Source organism: Theropithecus gelada, chromosome X (genome assembly GCF_003255815.1).
Source record: "Theropithecus gelada isolate Dixy chromosome X, Tgel_1.0, whole genome shotgun sequence".
Lineage (NCBI taxonomy): Eukaryota > Metazoa > Chordata > Mammalia > Primates > Cercopithecidae > Theropithecus > Theropithecus gelada.
The window spans coordinates 84,033,349-84,057,012 of record NC_037689.1 but is presented as its reverse complement, the minus strand read 5'-3'; the positions used below and the strand labels follow the sequence as shown (position 1 = coordinate 84,057,012).

The 23,664-nt window shown below is 45.6% G+C and overlaps 1 protein-coding gene across 3 annotated transcripts in view; it reads left to right on the top strand.

Annotated features, from left to right (window-relative positions):
- The window catches only part of EDA (ectodysplasin A), a 435,590-nt gene extending 412,537 nt beyond the window's left edge, over positions 1-23,053 (top strand). The window contains exons 3-8 of one of the 3 annotated variants that reach the window (XM_025372254.1): positions 6,363-6,386; positions 11,348-11,527; positions 12,996-13,030; positions 13,961-14,012; positions 16,923-17,038; positions 18,931-23,053. In XM_025372254.1, coding sequence (XP_025228039.1) covers positions 6,363-6,386; positions 11,348-11,527; positions 12,996-13,030; positions 13,961-14,012; positions 16,923-17,038; positions 18,931-19,182 — 659 coding nt within the window. In that variant the 3' untranslated portion in view covers positions 19,183-23,053. Of the gene's footprint in view, positions 1-6,362; positions 6,387-11,347; positions 11,528-12,995; positions 13,031-13,960; positions 14,013-16,913; positions 17,045-18,930 lie in introns of all 3 variants that reach the window. The other 2 variants (XM_025372253.1, XM_025372252.1) reach the window with 2 other exon arrangements.
- Positions 23,054-23,664: the final 611 nt, after the last annotated feature.

Genomic DNA, 23,664 nt, shown 5'->3' with positions numbered 1-23,664 from the left:
GTCTTCTCTGGATCTATTCTATTTATCTGAGCTTTATGGACTTGCTTCTCAATCAGTTGTAACTCTGCCTCTACCTCCTTTGTTAATTGCCAAGGGCTAGTGAGACTAGGATTTCCTCTAAGGATAGAAAACAGATTACTCATGGCATAAGTAGGAATGCCTAGAGCAGGTCATATCCAATTAATATCCCCTAGTAATTTTTGAAAGTCATTTAATATTTTTAGTTGATCCCAACATATGGTTACTTTCTGTGGCACAATGGTAGTGCCATTTACTAAGGTCCCCAAGTAGGAGTAAGGAGTAGTAGTATGAATTTTGTCAGGAGCTAATTAAACCAGTGCGAGAAATGGAATTTTGAATTTCCCCATTGTAATCTGAATCAATAACTCCTGTATGTATTTGTAACCCTTTTAAACTTACACTAGATCTTCCTGAAAGTAATCCTATAGTCCCTGCTGGCAAGGGTCCACAGACTCCTGTTGGGACCTTTTGCAGGGGTTCCCCAGGCAGAAGGCTCACAGCTTTTGTGCAGCATAAATCTACTGCGGCACTACTGCCTGTGGCGGGGGACGGACATCGTACAGGGGTGAGGGAATGGCCTCAGCTGGAAATGCTCCGGTTTAGAATGGAGCCCAGGACGGGCCCTTCATGGCATTTCCTGAAATCGGGTTCCCATCTTTATCAAATTTAGAGTGACACTGATTAGTCCAATGTTTTCATTTTTTACATTTTGGACATATTTCAGGCTCAACAGTTTTCTTTTTTCCCGTATCTGGCGGCCTGACTTGCTGATTTTTCTACGTTTTTTTTTTAGTATGACCATGCTTCCCACAGATAAAACAAGCTCCAGGAAATGGAGTATTTCCTTTATCGACTCTCAGTCCTGCCATTGCCTGTGCTAACAAAGTAGCTTTATGCAGATTATCTCTGATACCATCACAGGCCTTGATATAATCAACTAAATGTGCTTTCCCTCTGATAGGTCACAGAGCAGCCTGGCAATCGGGATTAGCATTGTCGAAAGCTAATAACTGCAACACTATATCCTGAGCAGCTGAATCTGCAATCATCTTTTTAAGAGACTCCTGTAACCGAGCTATAAAATCAACCTATGGTTCTCTAGGTCCCTGTTTTATGGCACTAAAGGAAGGGTATTGTTCCCCACCTGAAGTGATTTTTTCCCAAGCTCTAATGCACACTCCTCTAAGCTGTTCTATGGCATCATCCTGCATGACCAGTTGTGCATCTAAACCAGCCCAGCCACCAACCCCCAAAGTTGGTCTGCAGTTATATTAATTTGAGGTTGGGCCTGGGCATTGCAAGCAGCCTGAATGGAAGCTTCATCTGCCCACCAAGTTTTAAATTGTAAGAACTGAGCAGGACTTAGACAAGCTTGAGTAAGAGTGTCCCAGTCAGTAGGAATCATTCGACTGGAAACAGTAACATTCTTTAACTGTCCCATTACAAAAGGAGAACCTGGTCCATACTCATTTATAGCTTGTTTTAATTATTTGAGTAATTTAAAAGGAAAAGGCTCAAATGTAGCTGTAATATTTCCCTGTTGATCTGGGGGGTGTATTCTAACAGGGAGCTGCCAAGCCTCTAAATCTCCCTCTTGTCTAACTTGCTGAATTCCTGCCTGAATAGAACTAAGAGCGGTCGCTCGAGGCGCTGCTCAAACAGTCACTGGGGCAACTACTTTTTGCCCAGTGTCCTCCAGAATAGAAAGATCTGGAGGGTCTTTTATCTTCAAAATAATAATGAGAGAGTGCAGAAGGGTAGGGATGAACCTCTCCCTCCTTTGCCACTTTAGCTTTAGCTAGTAAATAAACATGCTCTGTAACCTCTTCTGTTACTTTGCTATACCCTCCTTCCTCCTCATCATCAGTGTGAAAAAGTTCCAAGGTGAAACGAACCAGACCCCACACCTGTCCCATTGTTACCCTGACACTTCTGAGCTCCCCTTCTTACTCACCACAGGGATTGCTTTAAGAGTACTCAGGTGTCCTCCAGCCAGTTTTCCATTCCAACTGTCGTTCTGGCAACCCTTCGACCTGGATTCGAGCCCCCATGAATGGACACCACTTGCCCAGACCAGCTCAATGGGGGAGACCCTAACCCAGTGGTGCTAGAGGAATTAAGGACACACACACACAGAAATATAGAGGTGTGAAGTGGGAGATCAGGGGTCTCATAGCCTTCAGAGCTGAGAGCCCTGAACAGAGATTTACCCACGTATTTATTAACAGCAAGCCAGTCATTAGCGTTGTTTCTATAGATACTAAATTAACTAAAAGTATCCCTTATGGGAAACAAAGGGATGGGCCAAAATAAAGGAATAGGTTGGGCTAGTTAACTGCAGCAGGAGCATGTCCTTAAGGCACAGATCGCTCATGCTATTGTTTGTGGTTTAAGAATGCCTTTAAGCGGTTTTCTGCCCTGGGTGGGCCAGGTGTTCCTTGCCCTCATTCCCGTAAACCCACTACCTTCCAGCGTGGCGTTAGGGCCATTATGAACATGTTACAGTGCTGCACAGGTTTTGTTTATGGCCAGTTTTGGGGCCAGTTTATGGCTAGATTTTGGGGGGCTTGCTCCCAACAAAACTTAAATATACAAGCAAAAAACAAGCAACCCCATGAAAGAATGGGCAAAGGACATGAACAGACACTTTTCAAAAGAAGACATATACATGAGCAATAAGCATATGAAAAAATGCTCAGCATCACTGATCATTAGAGAAATATAAATCCAAACTAAATGAGATACCATCTCACACCAGTCAGAATGGCTATTACTAAAAAATCAAAAAACAAGAGATGCCAGTGAGGTTGTGGAGAAAAAGGAACACTTATATACTTCTGGTGGGAGTGTAAATTAGTCCAGCCATTATGGAAAGCAGTGTGGTGATTCCTCAAAGAACTTAAAGCAGAATTACCATGCAATCCAGGACTCTCATTATTGGGTATATACACAAAATAATATAACTTGTTCTACCATAAAGACACATGCACATGTGTGTTCGTGGCAGCACTATTCACAATAGCAAAGATGTGGAATCAACCTAAAAGTCCATCAACAGTTGACTGGATAAAGAAAATGTACATACATGTCATGGAATACTATGCAGCCATAAAAAAGAATGAGATCATGTTCTTTGCAGCAACATGAATGGAGCTGGAGGCTATAATCACAAGCAGGGACAGAAAACCAAATGCTGCATCTTCTCACTTGTAAGTGGGAGCTACACATTGAATACATCTGGACACAAAGAGGGGAACAATAGACACCAGGACCTACTTGCAAGTGGAGAGTGGGAGGAGGGTGAAGATCAAAAAACTACTTATTGGGTACTATGTTTATTACCTGGGTGATGAAATAATATATACACCAAACCCCTGTGACACACAATTTATCTATAGGACCAACCTGCACATGTACCCCTGAAACTAAAATAAAAGTTTAAGAAATGACTTTGAGCCCTGTTTCTCTTGGTACTCTTCATGTCATGGGCATTTTAGGGAAAAAATATAAAAATTTTACTTAACTCTTTGTCTTACACTGTTTGCCAAAATCTATACCAGATTAATTGTAGATTTAAAAATAAAAATGAAACCATAAAAGAACTAGAAAATATATAAAGAGTTACCTATAATGTCACATTAGGGAAGGCCTAAGTAAGCATGACACTGAAGGCAGTAACCATATAGGAAAAGATTATTAGGTTTAATTACATGTAAGGAAAGCTTTTCACACCCTTTGACCCAACAGTGTCATTTCTAATGACACATCCTAAAAAACCTTTGGACAAGTGTATAAAAATTTACATATGTAAAAACATTACATCATTGTTTATAATAGTGAAAAACTGGACCCAGTCTAAATACCTATCAAAGATGATTAAACGCTGATGCATCCATATTAAAAATTACAATGTAAAAATGTAGTTATTGACATAAAAAAGGTTATCAAATGACACTTTTCATCTGATCCGATTTTGTAAAAATACCTATTTATACACATAGAAGACTTCTAGATGTGCATGAAATGTTAGTAGAGGTTATTTGGGGGTACTTTAATAAGCTCTTTTTCCTTTTGCTCCTCTTTTTTATGCATATATGTATGTATGCATGCATTTATGTATATGTAAGGAGTAGGTATATCTTGTATAAAAATAATTGAAGCTTAAAAAGATTTTGAAATTTCCATTTCTCTCTTTTCACTTGTGGATTTAGGTCAGACCTTCTCCAGGAAGCTATTTGTTCCCCTTAAATGGCCAGTATAATTCCTGAAGCCACCCCTCATCTTTTGTATTTCCCTATTCAACTGTCAGTTCTTGAAGATAGAGTTGTAAGTTGTGTTTCCTTATTTACTGCCTTCCATACACATGCTCAGTAAGGACTGGTTGGCTGGTGATGGCCCGATTTCCTCAAAGCATGCTTTTGAAGTCTGATATAACAGTGCTTACCCTTAACCAGCTGAAATGGTCAAAATCTTGGTCCGGGCTAGCACACTTTTGCCAAGAGGGCAGGGTGGCTATAATGGCTGTCTTTCTACTACTCTCCTAGGCTGTGGTGGCTGGCTGGCTGATAGAGCTGAGCCCTTTCTGTGTAAATCTTTCCCCAGACAGCTTTCTTGTTCAAGAAAAAGGCATTTCTCAGGTTGAGTCGCTGCCTCTTATCATTAATGTCTATGTAGTTGTAGTTTCCTCTCAGAACTTGCAAGCACATTCTCAAGAACTCACAATGCTGTTAAAAAAATTCATAAAGGATGGGTAACAAAGAAAGAAGACAAAGAACTAGGAGGAGAGGAAAGGAGAAGAGAGAAGGAAAAGAGAATTGAGATTCATGACCTTAAGTACAGCAGGTTGCTCCAATCTAAAACATCCCCTGGACATAACAATAGCTACTGTTGCTCATGAAATTACTTTGCCAGAAAAGTCTACACAGACGTTGGTTTTTCAAGAGACCTGTGAAAGCTCTGATGGCCACTCTGGCAGCCCTCCAGGTTAGAGACTTTACTGATCTCTAATAGGGCCTGCTCTTACAGTTAGAGATCATTCCAGGTTTGTTGCAAATATCAAATGAGATGATAAATGGAAATATGTTTTATAAACTATAATATTAAAATGCTTGGTGTTCCTTTTGTAAGCTCTTGAGGGCACTGACAGTGGTTTAATGTATAATTGTGTCTTCATGGCAGTTTGGAACAGATTTTAAATACCTGTATTTAAAGAAAGTCAAATCCAAATATAGAATGAAGAGAACTGATTTCCTAGAAGGGAAAAAAAAAGTGACTGTCTGGGAGTGACCTAAACTGTTTGGTGAGTTGTGGTCACCTAACTATATTAGAAACACCTTGGGTTTTCCAAGTGCCTTCAACTGATTAGAATTATTTTCCTTAGAAGTAATTCCCAAGAAAATGCTTGTGATTTCACTGCCAATGAAATGGTTGACATTTCTCATTTTATTTTATTTTATTTTATTTTATTTTATTTTATTTTATTTTGAGATGGAGTCTCGCTCTGTCGCCCAGGCTGGAGTGCAGTGGTGTGATCTCGGTTCACTGCAAGCTCCACCTCCCAGGTTCACGCCATTTTCCTGGCTCAGCCTCCCCAGTAACTGAGACTACAGGCACCCGGCTAATTTTTTGTGTTTTTAGTAGAGACGAGGTTTCACTGTGTTAGCCAGGATGGTCTTGATCTCCTGACTTCGTGATCCACCCGCCTCAGCCTCCCAACGTGCTGGGATTACAGGCATAAGCCACTGCGCCCGGCCGACATTTCTGTTAAAGTGTCCATTAACTTATGGTAAATTACAATGGAAATGCATGTGGCCCTCACGAGTGTATTATGGTCAAACTTTTAATAAGGAACAAATTAAATCATGATAAGGAAGTGACTAAAAGTTAATCAAACACTGCTGCTCTGCTCTTTCCATGAAAATAACCCTTTGCTCCTTCCAAGTTCAACACATGAGACTTCATATCAGATTCTCACCTGAATGCATGACTCTTCAACCTCAGGACTTGCAGAATTAATGGAATGCCGTCCTAAGGTTGTTGAGTTGTGCGTTTCTGGGCATTTCATCTCTATGGAGAAGTACCCATTCCCTCACCCCAAAGACTGAGGTAGAAAGATTTTTCTCCCCAGGGAAAAATCTTCCTTGAAAGTTTTGTGGCCTCAAGAGCCAGAAGACAGAATGGGGAGGTTTGATAGTTGGATCCTTGCCAAAAGCCTGACCCTTGACTGTGAGACTCCCTCAAATTTGCAGTGTCTTGGGGATCCCTCCTAGTGACTATCTTAGAAAATAAACATTTTCTGTTCATTTCTAATGACTTAATTATCTATTTTCTTTTTCATATAGGTCCAGTTAAAAACAAGAAAAAGGGTAAGTTCCTTACTTTATAAAATTGCTGTCTTGTCATATCTTTTCTAAAATTAGAAGAAAAAAAAATCAAGAGTACGATTTTTGTATTACATTCTTTCAGCATTGTCTGTCCGTTATTTTATTCAATATGTTATCTTCTTGAGTATTGTAGTTTCTGAAGAACAAGAAATCATTCTTTTTTTTTTTTTTTTTTTTTTTTTTTTTTTTTGAGACGGAGTCTCGCTCTGTAGCCCAGGCTGGAGTGCAGTGGCCGGATCTCTGCTCACTGCAAGCTCCGCCTCCCGGGTTCACGCCATTCTCCGGCCTCAGCCTCCCGAGTAGCTGGGACTACAGGCGCCCGCCATCTCGCCCACTATTTTTTGTATTTCTTAGTAGAGACGGGGTTTCACTGTGTTCGCCAGGATGGTCTCAATCTCCTGACCTCGTGATCCGCCCATCTCGGCCTCCCAAAGTGCTGGGATTACAGGCTTGAGCCACCGCGCCCGGCCAAGAAATCATTCTTTAGTGATGATTCACCTCTTTCTTTCATTCTTCCTTACTCTTCTCCCTGCTCTTCTTTTATCTTTTTTTTTTTTTTTTTTTTTTTTTTTTTTTTTTTTTTTTTTTTTTTGAGACGGAGTTTCACTCTTGTTGCCCAGGCTGGAGTGCAGTGACGCAATCTTAGCTCACTGAAACCTCCGCCTTTGGGGTTCAAGCAATTCTCCTGCCTCAGCCTCCTGAGTAGCTGGGATTACAGGCACTCGCTTTTATCCTTTTTTTTTCCTCCTTTATCAAATCAGTGATTGGGTATGAATGAAATCCTGAGTCACCATGTAGGAACTAGATACACTACCTATCAAAAGATGTCAGCACCCTGTTTCTTGGACTTAAAGCTTCCCTGATTTGATTTCCCAAAGAGTCAGGGAAGGTATTTCTTGCTTTGAGGATTCAATATCATTTTCTCTGTAATGAAAATGCTATTCTGGGGTAGTACCCTGACCGTTTAGTCTTTTCAAAGCAGCTTCCATTGTGCCGTTGTTGAGTCAGTAAGTCCCCAGTGTACTTGCAATGAAACTGGCCCTAGGGCACGTACAAGTGCTCACTTAACTAAAAGAGGAGAATCAATCCAAAGACAGAACAGTCTCCAAAGACAGGGCCAGGCAATATGGTCTACTACTTAGGACTGAAAAACCCAATTATGAAACTAGCTAAAGCACCTGTTTGTTTCTGGGTTCTGACCTGGGAGGAAGACAGAGTAAAACTAATGATTTTTCATGAAAATGCTTTAAGTGAAATGATGCTGTGTGATAAGATTTATGGAGCTTTATAGAATAGATTGCCAACCCCAGACTAGGCCAAAAGACTGGCTTCACCTGCAGTCTGCCACTTCTTCGAACACTAGGGTACTCTGGTGCCTTGAAGTATCATAGTCCACATGGAAAAGTTGTGTGTCTGTTGTAAAGAAGCTGAGGAATGACCTGACCTCCTGAGTGCCTGAACTGAGCAAGGTTGGAAAACAGCCAGGGAGCTGGAGTCAGTGAGGAAACCTTTCCCTGTGGGGCCTGGGCATTTACCACCAAGATGTTCTGTCTTTTAAGAAAGTAGATTTGATTTTCAAACATGTAGTTCTTAAATCTTGTCACATCCCTTTAAAACAGAAATTATAACTCAGATCATTGCCTGGCACTGCTACCTTGGACATTATTGAGAAGAGAGTGCACATAGGCCTTAAACATTTACTTTGGCTGAAAGTTATTTAGAAGCCATTTAATATGGATTTCCTTGGATATGGTGAATAGGCACATGCTTGAAGAGGTAAATTGAATTGTTCACTTAATTTTCACCCTTTAATGGAATTTTCCTCCTTCCACAACTCTCTCTCTCTCACTCACTCATTCACTCACTTTTGGTTGTTCTTTCATTTGGGGCTTAGCTAAAAGGTTAAGGAAATACTCCTTTGATGAAGTTTAGCTTTGAAAGAAATGTGTATATTCTTTCATCTAACACTACATAGGGTATGTTTCTAAGTACAGACGTCTCTGGGCTTTTATATCATAAGGTGTTCTGTTAAAGTAAGGAAATCCAGAGAAGGGAGTCAATCCTCTGAAGTTATCCTCTTGCTCCAGGGGTCATTTTGTACATTCTCTTCTCTGAGCGCAGCTTTGTGTAAGTATACAAGTGTGAGAAGCACACTTGCCTAACCCTTGTTGCAGAGGAACAGAGGACCAGCTGCAGAACTGGAACAAAGCAGGAGTTTTTCTCAAATGCCTTCTAACATTTTCATAAGTGAACATTCTGTTTTCACTGCAACCATTAGTCTCTTGGACTGGAGGAGTTTCTGGCTGTAAGTCTTCCAAAATTACATTAGCAATTACAGGAGACTCACATTCTTGAAGCTGAAGTTTGTGCTACCCACAGAACACCCTGTAGCTTGAAAATCACTGTTAGGCTTGGAAATCTTGGGACACAGGACAGCCTAATATGCACCAACCTCTGTGTCTATGCCACCTAGAAAATAAGGAGGGAGAAGCAAACCTTACAACCAGGCTAAGGAAGCTTCCTGACTGCAAGTGGTAAGTCACCCCTCCTTATGGAAGCTCAGTCAGTCTCATAAGGAAACAGAGAAATCATTGAGGCCAAGCTCCTTGTTTCACAGATGTAGAAACTGAGGCTCAAGGAGAGGAAGGGATTTGCCCAAAGTGTGTCTGTGGCAGAGCTGGGGCTTACATCCTTATCTCTTGAGTACAGATTCTGTGTTCTTTCCACTACACTAGCTGGAATTGAAACTTGGGCTCTGAATAAGCCTGATTTGGAAGGTGCCCAAATCTGAAGGGAGATGGTTTTCCTGTTCAGCATCTTGAAATTGGCTAGATCTAGAAATGGGGCAGATCCAATCTTTTGCTGCTAAGTGCAGAGAAACCTCTAAAGCTCATGCCTCTAGGTCTTTAAGGCTACAGGGACTCTTCTGGGAGAGATGTTCTCTGGACCTTCCTTTCCTTCCTCTCTGAGGAAGAGGCCCCACGATAACCCCATGGTTTTATTCCAAATGCAGATGTGGTTAGACATAGACAACTGGCCTCTTGAGTGGCATTGCCATGAGGATTTGGTTTCTTGGCCATGAGGCATTCTTCTTAAAGGAGGACCTGATAAATCAGGACAGGATTTTCCTGCCTAAGGGTCTGGGGAGCAGGAAGTCAGAGTCAGTAAGAAGGTCTTTAGTGAGACTAGAAAGGTTGTATTTAAAACTAAGAAACTACCTCAGGTGAAGACATTGTGATGAAGTCTGGAAACAGGCTTCCATTCCTGAAACTTTCCATAAAATTGTGAGAAGGTGGTGAAGGAAGGAAGAAGACCTGTGCCCACCTGTAGTCTTTGAGTGTAGCAGCACAGAGCAGAGGAAGTCAACAGGAGGAGCTGGAGGTTTTGGTTCAAGACCACAGTTATGACTCATTTAAGATAACTACATCCTGGTAGGAATGTTGAAAGGACTGGAATATGAAATAGGAGGGTCGAGATTGTTCTAGAAGGATAGCAAGGAGGAAATGGGGGAAGAGTTGGTGGGCATGATTAGTAATACATTTGAGAATAGGACTTCTGAGGAAAGACTTTGGGAAGCTGGATTATTTAGCCTATAGAAATAGGGGTTGGTGGGTGACTTAACTTCTTTTCATATATAAGGATTATGTATATGTATATTCTTCTCTGTCTATGCAAATAGAATAAGAGCTTAAACTGCCACAAGAGGGACATCAGTTAATATACCAGAGAACTTCCTAACAGTGAGCAGTGAGGGGCAATAAACATTGGAACATGTTACTATGGAGTTTACAGAATTTCCTTTCCCAGAGATCTTTTAAAACAGAGTTTACAGAGGTCAGCTAAGAAAGTGAAACCTGCTGCCTCCTCCTCAGCTCTCTCTACTCTCTGTCACTGCTTCTTTCCTGTTTCTCGATATCTCTCTCTCCCTCCCCCTCTTCCCGTGCCCCTCTTCCTCCTTCTCCATTCCCCCATCTCCAAAACTCCTTCCCATTTCTCATTCCCAACTAGCACTGTCCCCATCCCAACCCCCATTTCCTGTACATCCTGACTCCTAGAGGAACCTTCCCGGAGCTGATACTGTTCCTAAGGCCAGGCTGTACAGCTTCCTCTTGTTATCGACATCAAGTCCACCAAACTGGGCAGCAAACATAAAAGCTCTGCATTCTTCAACAATAGCCCAATTCTAAAAAGAACCACAAAGTGACCCATAGGTCTAATCACTTGGTAGTTCTCATCCTTTGGACTCAGCTGAAATGTAACCTCCTTTTTGAAACCTTCCCTGACCTCTTCAGCATTTGGTCCCTACCCACTAAGGTAGCACTTCTACTATCCCATTACTGTGTCTGTTTCCCCACAGACACAGACTGATCTCCTGGAGGGCCACTTATTTCTATATGCTCAAACCTAGCTTTGTAAATGCGTATTCACAAAAGGGAGTGGGGGGAAGGGAGAGAAAGCACAAGACAGACAGAGACAGGGAGACAGAGCTGTGTGATAAAGGTATCCAACTCTTTAGCAGGGACTCCCAGAGAGCTGACTTTGTGTCCTCAGAAGTCTGTAGAACTCCTGACAGTCCAGTCATCCAGGAAATAACTACAAATGCAACACTGAGGCCAGGCATGGTGGCTTGCGCCTGTAATCCCAGCAGCACTTTGGGAGGCCAAGGCAGGCAGATCACCCGAAGTCAGGAGTTCGAGACCAGCCTGGCCAACATGGTGAAACCCCATCTCTACTAAAAATACAAAAATTAGCCGGACACGGTGGCACGTGCCTGTAACCCAGTTACTCCAGAGGCTGAGGCAGGAGAATCGCTTGAACCCGGGAGGTGGAGGTTGCAGTGAGCCGACATCGCACCACTGAACTCCAGCCTGGGTAACAGAGCAGAACTCCATCTCAAAAAAAAAAAAAAAAAAAAAAAAGTAACACTGAACCCTATTTTTCAGGAAAGAAAGCAGGACCTCCTGGACCCAATGGCCCTCCAGGACCCCCAGGACCTCCAGGACCCCAGGGACCGCCAGGAATTCCAGGGATTCCTGGAATTCCAGGAACAACGGTTATGGGACCACCTGGTCCTCCAGGCCCTCCTGGTCCTCAAGGACCCCCTGGCCTCCAGGGACCTTCTGGTGAGTTCCCCTGTCTTTCCACCCTACCAGGTGCCTTACAAGTACTTTAGGAGAGCAAGAGTGGGTGATCCTGAGAGCAGTTTCAAACGGTGGAGATGGGGTTGGTGTGCAATGAGGGATGCAGCTCTCCAAGACCAGTGTAAAACTAGGAATTGAACAAGCCAGTAGGGCCTGACCTGCTCTAGCTTCTTATATCTACCAACCTGTCAAGGACAGGCCACCTGTTCTTACCCCATCTCAACCCTTCTATCACAAGCCCTCCCTGACTCTTAGCCTCCCTGTAGTGGACCAGTAAAATTCATATGAGCCAGAGACAGAGGCCCTGGTGGTTCATTGGAGTTCCAGTGGAGAATAGATTTAATCTTCTCTGATTCCCTGCATCTAGCTCCACATGCTGATGTTTGCATAGAAACAGGCTATGGAGTGGAAAGTTGAGGACTGAACAAAATGACAAGCCCTAGGACAGTTTCATCTTATGAAGTCTGAAGTGCTTTTCCCATAGCAAGTAGTCACTAATGGTCAAGAAGTTGGAAACTTAAGAGTCACTCAGTCTGTGAATAAAGCAAACCCAGGCACCAAGGCTGTCCCATCCAGGAACCAAGTGCTTCTTGCACTAGATCCTTACCCTACCACACTTGCCATTCAAATGTCATTTCATCCCTTTGCATCTTTCTCCTTAAGCCCTGAAGGGCATCTGAAAGGTATGAATGCAGATCCAAACCTGCCTAATTGGCATTGACAAGAGTCAGACTGCCTGGGCTTATGTCAGTTGTTATTTCTTCCCCCTGCTCCCCACTCCCCCGCCCTGTATCTTGGGGCTTTAAAGAAATGGACCCTTACAGCTGATTTCTCCAGGGGCAAGAATTCTGCAGCAGGATTCAGATTCTTTAACTTGTACTTCACACAGGGCTAAGCAGTGTTACCATGGCCACAAGAGATGGAGTTGGGGATTTTTTTTCATCCAATCATTCCTTAAATATTGAGCACTTTCTGTATACAAAGAGACATATTGATACATGGTCCTTTTTCTCATAGAGGTTATCTCCTAGAGGAAAAGAGAACAAAGAAACAAGATATTTACAAACAGCAAGTGGGCTCTATGAAGAAAATTGATAGAAAGGGAGCAAAAGGCTAGAGAAGCCAATGCCATTGTCTCAGGGTCACACAGTGACAGGAATGCCCTCTCATTGTTCTCCATGGGTGCCTGGTGGGGCTTGCCTTGGGCTAATATTGGCCAGAGGCAATACTCAGAAGTTTCCCTGCTGGGTGCTGGGCCCACTGAAGATGAAGGTCGGGGCAGGAAACAGAAGAGGTGCACTCTGACTCTTCCTCCAGCTCTAAGCCCTGGAGAATAAAGCTCAGACAGGGCTGGCTGCAGGGAGCACGGCTCACCACCACTAGCTGCTCAGGTGAGGGGAAAAGGAAGTCAAAAGATTATGCCCTCTGATAGTCCTGTCCTATTTTGCAGGTGCTGCTGATAAAGCTGGAACTCGAGAAAACCAGGTTGGCTGGGGATTGCTCTCTTCTTGGGTAGGAAGGAAAGCCACAGGCTAGAGCCACCTTTAAATTAGCTTCTTATTAGATTTCCTGAGGCTTTATTTCATGAGAACACCCTGGAGATTCTGAGGGTTTTCACTCACAGCCCCCTCCCATCTCTATGAATAGAAAAGCTTTGCCCCAGGGCATGTTTTTAGCTAAGGAAAGGGTGTCTTGCCAGGATCATTTTTCCTCATTCCACAGGAGACCCCAGGGTCACCATAGCCAGGCCCAGTAGTCAGCTGAAATAAGCTGCCAGTCAGACCTATTCACCTGAGCCTCCAACTCCCCAGCCACCCCAGACACCTTGTCGGCTCTCAGACCACCTGGGATCCGGACCTGAAGAGTTGAAGAGTATGTCCTTGAAAAACAGCCAGCCAGCTCCAGGCCCAGCCTAGCCTGGGCGTCTGCCTTAATGGCCTGAAGAGCTCCTCCCAGTCTTTGAGCTTCCTAATCTGTCTCTATTGGCAGGTTCTGCTGCCTTGCCTTGTCTCATCTCAGCCTCCCTCGCCACAGCTGTGTGGCCACAGTGATAAATCTACACAGCTGCACAGTGCTTGACGGCTTGCAGGGCAATTTTATATCCATCACCTCATTTGATCTTTAGACATCCCTGTGAGAGAGGCCAGACATTCTTATAATCCCCATTTTACAGTTAGGGAAATGAGGCTCAGAGGCATTACATTTGGTTGAGGTCACATAGCTAGCAAGCGGTAGAGCTACAAAATCATATTACCCTCTAGTAGAAACGTAGTCAGTAACATCCCAAGAGAGGGGAGAGGGATCAGAATTGGATTACAATAGAAGACTAGAAACCAGGATGGAAACATGGGACCGGTGACTGAGCAAGCAGCCATTACTCATAGTGACTACTCTCTATCCTTCTCATCCTGCCAGCCAGCTGTGGTGCATCTACAGGGCCAAGGGTCAGCAATTCAAGTCAAGAATGGTAAGAATCAAAATAGGCTCTCTCCCAAAGAGGAGCTTCTCCCCTTCCTCCTCCCCAACCTCCAAATAATCACCCAGCCTAGTTCCTCCCAGGGCCCTGAGGTACCCTTGGCATACGAAGTCATTCTTTGCTCCATCATGCCCTCTACTGGCTGTCCTGAGCAATTGCTGGCATCAAGACCAGTTGCTACACCCAAATTGCATTTAGAATCACTGATTACGGAGCTGAAAGGGACTTGAGACATCATCTAGCCCAGGCATTCTCAGGCGATGGAGTTTATATCAGAGCCACCATGGAGATATGTGTAGTTAGATTAATATTTTCACAATACAAATTATAGAAAGTAAAACAATGTAAAATTAAATTCTTCTTGTCTGATGGATCTACGCAGGTGGGCAGACGGGCTGCTTCTCTCAGGGCAAGTGGGGCATGTTAGAATCTCCAGGGAGTTGAAGATGCTAGTGTCTATCAAAAGGGAGAATGTGTTTAATGGGTTTAAGAAACACTGATTTATCGTAATCCCCGCATTTAACAGATGGGGAAACAGAGTCCCAGAGAGATTGGATAATACATTAATAAATCATGCTGCCTCATATTGTATGATACTTTAGAGTTTTCAGCATGCTTTCTTTGTCTTTAATTTCATCCAGTCCTCACAACCACCCTGTGAGGTAGGTATGAGCTCCTTTTTACAAAGACAGAAAGTGAAGTTCAGAGAGGTTAATTAATTTTCCCAATATTTCTTAGTCAAGTTAGTTTAGGAGCCAGGATTCAAAACTACATCTTTCTGACTCTCTCCTCTCCCCTATGCTACTTCAGTGATATGTATGTACACTCCACTGAATGATAAGGTTCATTTTCTTCCCCCAAAGAGACATGAACATTCATGAAAGAACAGCACTTTGGAATAATGTCCAGTCCCCAGAGTGCACAAAGCCTAAAATGCGTGAACCCCCAGGAGCCTTGGGAAGCAGCAAGCTAACCAAGATGCTAGATGCTTACAGAGCTTGGAGTGGAAGGGAGGGGTTTTGAGTACAGAAACGGTAAAGGAAGGTTAAAAAAAAAAAAAAAAAAACAGCTACCTGGGGACAGTTTCTAAGAACTCAGTCAGTCCTGAACTGGCTGTCCTGAGTTTCCTTAATGACTGTATTTAGTTACTTCCCTGACTGCCACCTCCATGTCTGACTTAGTAGCCTCAGAAGTGTAAATAGGAAGAGAATGGCACCAAAACCCAATTGGTCCTGCTGGGGACCACAAGGCCCTGAGTGGGCCATGATCCCCACCTGTCCAGGGAGGCCAGAGACAGGCCAAAATAGATTTGTTTGGGTATCTAGACAGATAGTGTTTCTTCTGTGCCAGCAGCCACTGATTTTGCTCCCACTGCCACACAGTAGGATTGTTTCCAGCCCCTCTGGGCCAATCCTCAGAAGCGGTCTGTGCTGACCCTTAGTATGACCAGAAGAAGTGATGGGGGTGGGGTGCAGTGGCTCACACCTGTAATCCCAGCACTTTGGGAGGCCGAGGGGAGCGGATCACTTGAGGCCAAAATTTGAGACCAGCCTGGCCAACGTGGTGAAACTCCGTCTCCACAAAAAATACAAAAATTAGCTGAGCATAGTGGCACGTACCTGTAATTCCAGCTGCTCGGGAGGCTGAGACAGGAGAATCACTTGAACCCGGGAAGTGGAGGTCGCAGTGAGCCAAGATCACACCACTGCACTCCAGCCTTGGTGACAGAGTGAGTGACAGTCCCTCTCAAAAAAAAAAAAAAAGAAGAAGAAGAAGTGATGGGGTCAGGGATTGGAGGACGTCATGCAGAGTGGTCCACTGATGGGACAGAGCCAGGGCAGTTCCTCCTAACTCCTAGCCCATCTACTTACCACCTCAAGGAAAGATGGTCACCTTTTCCAGAAAACCTGTTTCCTCATCCCTCAGAGAGACAGGCCTACTGAAACTGACCAAAGATGGACTTATAAAATATAATTTCTTGGGTGCAGGATGGATGACTTAGAAGGGAAAAGGCTCCCTGGGCTTGGATGTCCTCCTCTCATGGTGGGAAGGAACATTCCTCTTTCTGCAGGATGGAAAGAGAAGATTTTCCTCCACCCTCACACGCTGGCTTCCACTGTCCAAAGGAATGCGACTGCCCCTCCACCCCTGCCTGGGGTGGAGCTGAGACAGATGTTTTGCCAAGGGTGCCTCGGCTCCTATCCTCCCGGCTGGCTCTGTTGCAGCCTGCCAGTCTATCTTTCACTCTCATAAGGATCCCTCTCACCTATGGGGCCCTGGTACTGGTGGTCAGTAGCCCCAGCTGCCGTGGAGTCTGAATCATCTCTAATCCCTAAGGTTCTCCAGATAGACAGTGGGCTGAGTGGTTTCCTCCCAGGGAGGCTTTCCAGAAAGCTGTGGGTGTGGAAGAACCATAAAAAAAGAATCTCTTAAGGAGAAAGAGAAAACCCATGAACCTATGAGACAAGAGGAATTCAGGAGCTCTGACTGGGAAAGTAAAATTGAATAATAAGACCTAGCCTGCCACTCAGTGTCTGAATTTTGCCTGTGCAGGCCCCATAACAACAAAGAAAATAGGGCAGCATGCCCACTCTCATCCTCCTCTGGCAAATTCCAGCTAGAAGGTAATGGTTAAAGACCCTTCCAGATGCAAGGGTCAAGAAAGGAAGTATAAAGACAGACAGGAGCCCAGGAGCCCTGAAGCAGGCCTGGCAGCTGCTTTACAAACAGAACAGCTTCTCTGCTTTCAAATGCTCTTCTTAAAGTTTGGCCTTCTAGGCTACCCTGGTTGCACTGGGATAGGGTTGGGGGTCGTGAACTCCTTGGTATTTATTTTCTGTTGCCTCGATTATTCTGACATGTACTGAGTGACTGCCCTTCTCTCATACTGAGATCTTTCAGGTGGAGTGCTCAATGACTGGTCTCGCATCACTATGAACCCCAAGGTGTTTAAGCTACATCCCCGCAGCGGGGAGCTGGAGGTACTGGTGGACGGCACCTACTTCATCTATAGTCAGGTAGAAGTGAGTACGGTCTTAGGCCTAACTCTTCTTATATCCAGAATGCAGATCCGGTGCAGACCACATAGGGGCACTGTGGAGCCAGCCAAGACCATCCAATGGCTAACTTCCTGCTTTGGGTGAGGGGGTGGGAGGGCGGCACTGAGAGGGAGTTGAAAGAAGGAAAGAGAGAGGAGGCCAGCTTGTTTCGTTTTGTTTTGTTTTGTTTTGTTTTGTTTTGTTTTGTTTTGTTTTGTTTTGTTTTTCCCTAGCCAAATATTATTGAAAAACTGTGAAAAAGGCCCCTCCTACATTCTGCCATCTGATTCCCTCCTGCAGGGCCTCAGGCCCCTGTTTACCCTCCGAGCTGTTTGGCTCCACTGCCAAACTTGAACTTGGTCTCAGTATATTCTTTGAAAGTCAGTTCCAGGGTTACTGAGAACCCCTCCCCTCAACACTGCTGGCTCGGGCGTTATAATGAATAGTGCTCCTGCAGACTTTCTTTCCACCTCAAAAAGATTTCTGACTGTCTTTCCTTCCTCTTTCTCCCATTTGTTTCCCTATCTTTCTATTCCTCTATTCTTGCCTCCTTCCTGCTGTTATTCTCCCAGCCCTTTCTCCCTCTGCTTTTGTCCTCTTCCTGCCCTGGGCCCGCTCCCCAAGTCCGCCAGTGTCCATCTACTTCCATTCCCCGATTGTTTGCCTCCACGGGGATGGCTCCTTGGAGATAGAGGAAGATGAGCCATGAGGTTGGGACTTTTGTGGGGTGGGCAGCAAGCAGGCAGGTGGGCAGAAGGACTATGGAACCAACACATGGGTGTCACAGGAGAGCGGCCAGCAAAGGTGGGCTAACAAGCATTTGCTAGGCACACTGAGCACCCCGGTGTAGCTTCGGTCCTGATCCATATGTGGCACCCAAATATGCTGTTCCCAGCTGAAGAGCTGATGGAGGGAGTGACCTTTCATAAAAAGATTTACAGTGATATCTGAGAGTCCCAACACCCATGGGGCACATGGGCATAACCCTGATGTCCTATGAGCCAAGCTCCATGTGGTGGGGGCAGTGGGGGCGGTGGTGGGGGAGGGCAGATCACAACTTGGTGTGAGGTATGATGGATAAGGGTAGTGAAGGATGGAAAAATTAATTTTCTGAGCCTAGGAGAGAATTGAGAGTGGCCCATGCAGGCTGGGAAAATCCCCATGACATTAGGCCACTGAGCATAAGTTAGTGCTTCCTTCTGGCCACAAAGTCAGGGGCCTGGGCTTTTCCAAATTCTTTGTCTTGTTTGCGGTAGCTAGCTCTCCATCTCTCTGGACCTGTTTCCTTAATCATCAAATGGGAGGCTCAAGGGGTACTGTGAATCAGTGAGGGGAGTCCAGGCACAGGGGAGGGGTGGTGCAAGCTGAATGAGCTTCTGTTAAGGAGCTGAAGAAATCGCAAGTTGTTATATGACCTCTGGGGAATCAGTGACTTCTAAGTTTCTCCACAAATAGTCCGCGGGGCTCAAGAGTGGAAGTCGGTTTGTGTCTACGGCACTGTGTGCACACCTGCTATGTGCAGGGCACTCTGCTTCGTGTCAGAGCTGGGGCAGGGGTGGGTGGGGGTACAGGGGCATGGTGAAGCTGCAAATAGGGCATGGTTCTTAGCCTTACAGAGTTTACGACAGGTGTGCTGTTGTAAGAAAGGTTTGCTCAACCAGCTGAGCCCCATGGACTAGGGGAAGGGCAGTGCATCCGCCTGTCACCCTGCCTTTCCTGTTGGCCAGCTAGCACGCCTTCACATGGCACTGCCCCATCCATGGGGTATGCTGGCAGCTCATCTGAGAAGATTCTGTCAATTCACCACAGGGAGGGCCCCCCACCCTCTCTTTCCTCTCTTCCCCAATCCCTTCTTGTTGCCTCTCACTCAGGTATACTACATCAACTTCACTGACTTTGCCAGCTATGAGGTGGTGGTGGATGAGAAGCCCTTCCTGCAGTGCACACGCAGCATCGAGACGGGCAAGACCAACTACAACACTTGCTATACCGCAGGCGTCTGCCTCCTCAAAGCCCGGCAGAAGATCGCCGTCAAGATGGTGCACGCTGACATCTCCATCAACATGAGCAAGCACACCACCTTCTTTGGGGCCATCAGGCTGGGTGAAGCCCCTGCATCCTAGATTCCCCCCATTTTGCCTCTGTCCGTGCCCCTTCCCTGGGTTTGGGAGCCAGGACTCCCAGAACCTCTAAGTGCTGCTGTGGAGTGAGGTATATTGGTGTTGCAGCCACAGAGAGAAATGCCTCAGTGCTATTTATTCCCCAGTGACTCCAGGGTGACAAGGCCTGCTTGACTTTCCAAAATGACCTTGAGTTAACAGGACAGTTGATGGAGCCCCAGGGTTTACATGAAGCAGGACCTTCTTTGCTTCCATGTTGACTGGCTTATGGCGTGACTCTTCAACCCCGAGGTCCCTGTTGTCAGATCTATTGTTTGTTGCACTAAAATGAGGATCCAGGGCAGCAGGCCAGAGAGAGCAGAGGTGCACTCCAGACTCTGGGGGTGGACATCTGATCCCAAGGGGCTGCTGCTCCTCTCTTGGGTAGGGTGGTGGTGGGGGTGGAGTGGGAAGGTAGCATTGCAGCCTGAGAAGGCCAGAGAGGGAAAAGGCAGGTGCTTTTGGCAAGAGACCATGAGAGAAACCTGCCAAGAGAGCATCCTTGGCAGTGGGGATGTTCTTTCTGCTCTATACTGTGGCCTGCAGGAGGGTCGGAGTGCTCTTCCCACTCCGGCTGACAGCTACATTGTGGCAGCTTGCTGGGCTTTGGGAAGGGGAAGTTTGCTCTGCCTTGGAACAATCACAGGGAATGGCCACAAACCCGCCCGCATAAGACCCTGAATCCGTCCTTGGGTCACACGTCTCTCATTTTATTTACAGCTGTGCTCCACACTCAGAAAACTCCCTGGGGTCACCTAGTTGCCCCCATTCCCAGCCTGACTACAACTCCTGCCTTCTTTCTCCACAGAGCCTACCTCTGTCTGAAACAGGTGCCTAACCTGGGACCTGTGCTCATGTGAGTCTGGGATATTCTTTAGCTTACCTGGGCACAAAGAGAATTTGTCGTTTATTAAACAGTACAAATGTTTTTCATCCATTCCTAATCAATTCTGTCTGGAGACAAAGGGTTGGACTGGATGACCTCCAGAAGTCCCTTCCATTTCTAGTACTTGTGACTCTTAGCAGGTGGCCCTCACCACAGCCTTCTAAATTCCCAAACCCTAGGCTGCTCCTGGGCATTAGCAAGGCAGAGCCTTTTTACCTGGCCTAGAAAGGGCAAGGGGTGAGGATAGGACAGAGGGATTTTGTTCCAGTTTGCTGCAACACAAGTGGACATTAGGCCAGGCCTTACCTGAAAGGCCAGCTGCTGATGCCATACTGACCCAGTCTTTCTTCACTCTGGCTTCAAAAAGCCATAGCAGAGCATGGTCACCACAGATGCTCATGCTGCTCCTGTGAAGCCAGACTCAGGAGAAGCCAGTGTCTAGGCACTGAGCAGGGATCTGCCCCCTAGTTCAGGTCCAAATGCACCTTCCCCTAAACCCCAAGCTTCCCACTAGATCATGTGGTAGGACCCTCAAGGGCCTTACTTCAAAGTGCCTTGGCTCAGCCTGGCTTCTGAGTGCTAGGTCCAGCCCAAACCTGGGAAGGCCAGCCTTGTACAGTCTGCTCCTCTTGTTCCTGAAATGTGTTTCCTTTTCAGGAGATGGGGAATAAGTTCCTTCAGGCAGCTGAAATTCATCGAGAACAGAGGGTACTTACTTCTCGGCTGTGCCTTCCCTTTCTAAGCAACCACACTGCTTGGCCCTTCAAGGGTCAGGGTGAGAGGTGATGGGCTAGGCCTCCATTGTCTGGTTGCTAACAACAGCCTTGCAACCCAAGGTGAGGTGAACTCCAGGCATGTGTCTGTCCCTAACTCCTATAAAGTGCCTTGGACAGTCTGCAGTTGTAGCAGAAACCAACAAGAACCTCTCCTTCATATTTGGAAAATAATTTCTCCTTTATTATCTCTTTTGAGGAAGGCAAGGCTGATAATATGACAAACATCATTGTTTAGATGAGTCTTAGTGAGGTAGCACTCTCAGAGCGTTTTGACCAGTTTAAGCCGCAGACCTGGAGCTTCAGCCAGGTCTGACTCCAAAGTTGTTCCATTATACCACAGCACTGTGTGGAATTTGAGGTCTAAAGAGAACGAATAAAAGTGGTAATTTGGAACTGAAATCCTTGAGGGCTCTAGGGAGAAACCCAGAGATGCCCGTTTTCATTCCTCGACGGTAATACCTGTCCTCTTGGCTGCCAGGGGCTCTGTGGCAAAAGGAGTCAGGCATTCCTTTGGGAAGCAGCCATCAACCTTAGAGCTCTTGTGTTCAGAAGAATCTTTCTGGCACCTTGTTGAAGCAGCAGGCCTCTGGGACCCACAGAGCTGGTGGCCTTTATGTTCTTTCACCCATCCTAGGAACCAGCCAACCATCATGTGTGGAGCCCCTACTGTGGGCAAGGTCCTCCTTCCATTACCCTACAGACAGCTTACAGGAGCCAGCTTGCTTCCCACAACTACTAGTGTGACTCCTTATCTCTTTCCACCATACCTTAGAGACTTTGATACTACCAGGGTCTCTCAGGGATGGAGGGAAGACCTGAAAGAGGACTGGTTCTGAGGCCAGAAAGATGTGAGGAGAGAGGAGGAAAAGTCTTCCTAATTGTGCCCCTACAGGGCATCCTGATACCATTCTATTCTCCGGACATGGAGGGGATGATAAAGGAAATAAGATCTCCACTGGACCCTTGATTCATTCTGAACCCTCCAAAGGAACTCCAGGGGGCAAGGGATGATGAGGGAAGCAATAGGTAGCTGGGGAGCCCTATTGCTGCTAAGTCATTGGCGGCAAAGTGACAAAACAATTTACTGATGAGAGAATGTGCAAATAGATGTACAGTTTGGAATTATGCTGGTGTGAGTTTGCCAGAGGACCAATGCTAGCATGGAGAATGGGACAAGGACATTTGTGGGCAAGCAGATGACAGAGGTTTGAAGGAGAATTGCATGGCAGGAGTCTCTGCCAGCTACTTGGGCTTCAACAGCCAAGCTGGCACAAAAGACAGCTGGCAGAGGCTGCTCGGCTACTGGTTACCTGGAGAAGTAGTATTTGCCTATTTCCCGCTTCGTCCATCCTGAGCCAAATTTCTTTTACTGAACAGGAAAGAGCTAGGAACCCTGGAGGTAAACAAAGACTTTGATCCATGTATGAGCGTGTGTGTTTATGTAACTTCCTGTGGACGCAAATAGATTCAGAGAAATTTAGAGCTAAAAAGGCCCTTAGAGGGAATCTAGCCCAACCTAGATTCCACCCTGTTACTTATGTAGAAACTGAGGCCCAGAGAGGGAAGATGACCTGCCCCAAGTGGTGAGCAAGCCCCAACCTCTAGAGTCAGCAGACTGAGGGGATAAAGCAGTTCCTGTCCCACATGGCCATCTTCTTTCTTCCACCCACAAACTCCAGGATGGAAGTACTTGGCCCTTTCAGGAGCCTGGCCAGGCAGGGAGTAGCTGCAGCCTTCATCAGAACTCTTCCTCCTCTCAAGGCATTCTCCCAGCTCTAGCTTCTGGACTGGAAAGCAGGAGACTGGCCCAGTACCAGCAAGTCCTTAGGCTACTGTAATGCTGCCTCAGGACCCATCCCTGCCTGGAGGCTCCTCTAGGCCCTGTGAGCACAAAGAATAAAGCTGATTTTTGTCTTTTAATCCATTTCAGGTCTCTCTCCAGGAGGGCTCGGGGTGTGTCATTTCTATATTCCTCCTCCAGCTCTGATATTAGGGGGTGGGCTTTGTTGTGAGAATGGCCTGGAGCAGGCCCAATGCTGCTTTTGGGGGTCAGCATCCAGTGTGAGATACTGTGTATATAAACTATATATAATGTATATAAACTGGGATGTAAGTTTGTGTAAATTAATGGTTTATTCTTTGCAAATAAAGCGCTTTCCCTATCTGTTCTTGATATCCGCGTGAGCACTTCCTACATGTTAAGTGCTTCTTTGCAAATGACGCCACACATGAGCTAGGGGAAGGACCAAGGCACCCATTTCAAAGGCAGCAACAGAAAGAAGATGGTCTGAATTTCCTGTTGGAACATCCCACATCCTCTCTGTGCCTCAGACCACACTCCCACATCCCCATTACCTTAGGTCAGAAGAAGAAGAATTGTCTTGGGCCACAAATAAAATACACTAACACTAATGATAGCTGATGAACTAAAAAAAAAAAAAAAAAAAAAAAAAGTCACAGAAAATTCTCATACTGTTTTAAGAAAGTTTATGAATTTGTGTTGGGCCCCATTCAAAGCCGTCCTGGCCCGCATGCCACAGGGTAGACAAGCTTGCCTTAGGTCTTCTGTGACCACATGACAAGCAGGCTAGATGTCCTGCCAAAAGGAACATTGTCCGGGGGCAGCAATACACAGAACTGACTCTCAGCTTAAGAATGTGGCATCTACAAAATACACTTCAGGCCTGGGCCCCAAATAGCTTGGGTAGACCCAGCCTCCAGCTCATTTTGCATATGAGGAAACCAACACTTAACGAATTTAAGTCACTCACCCAGAGTTACCCA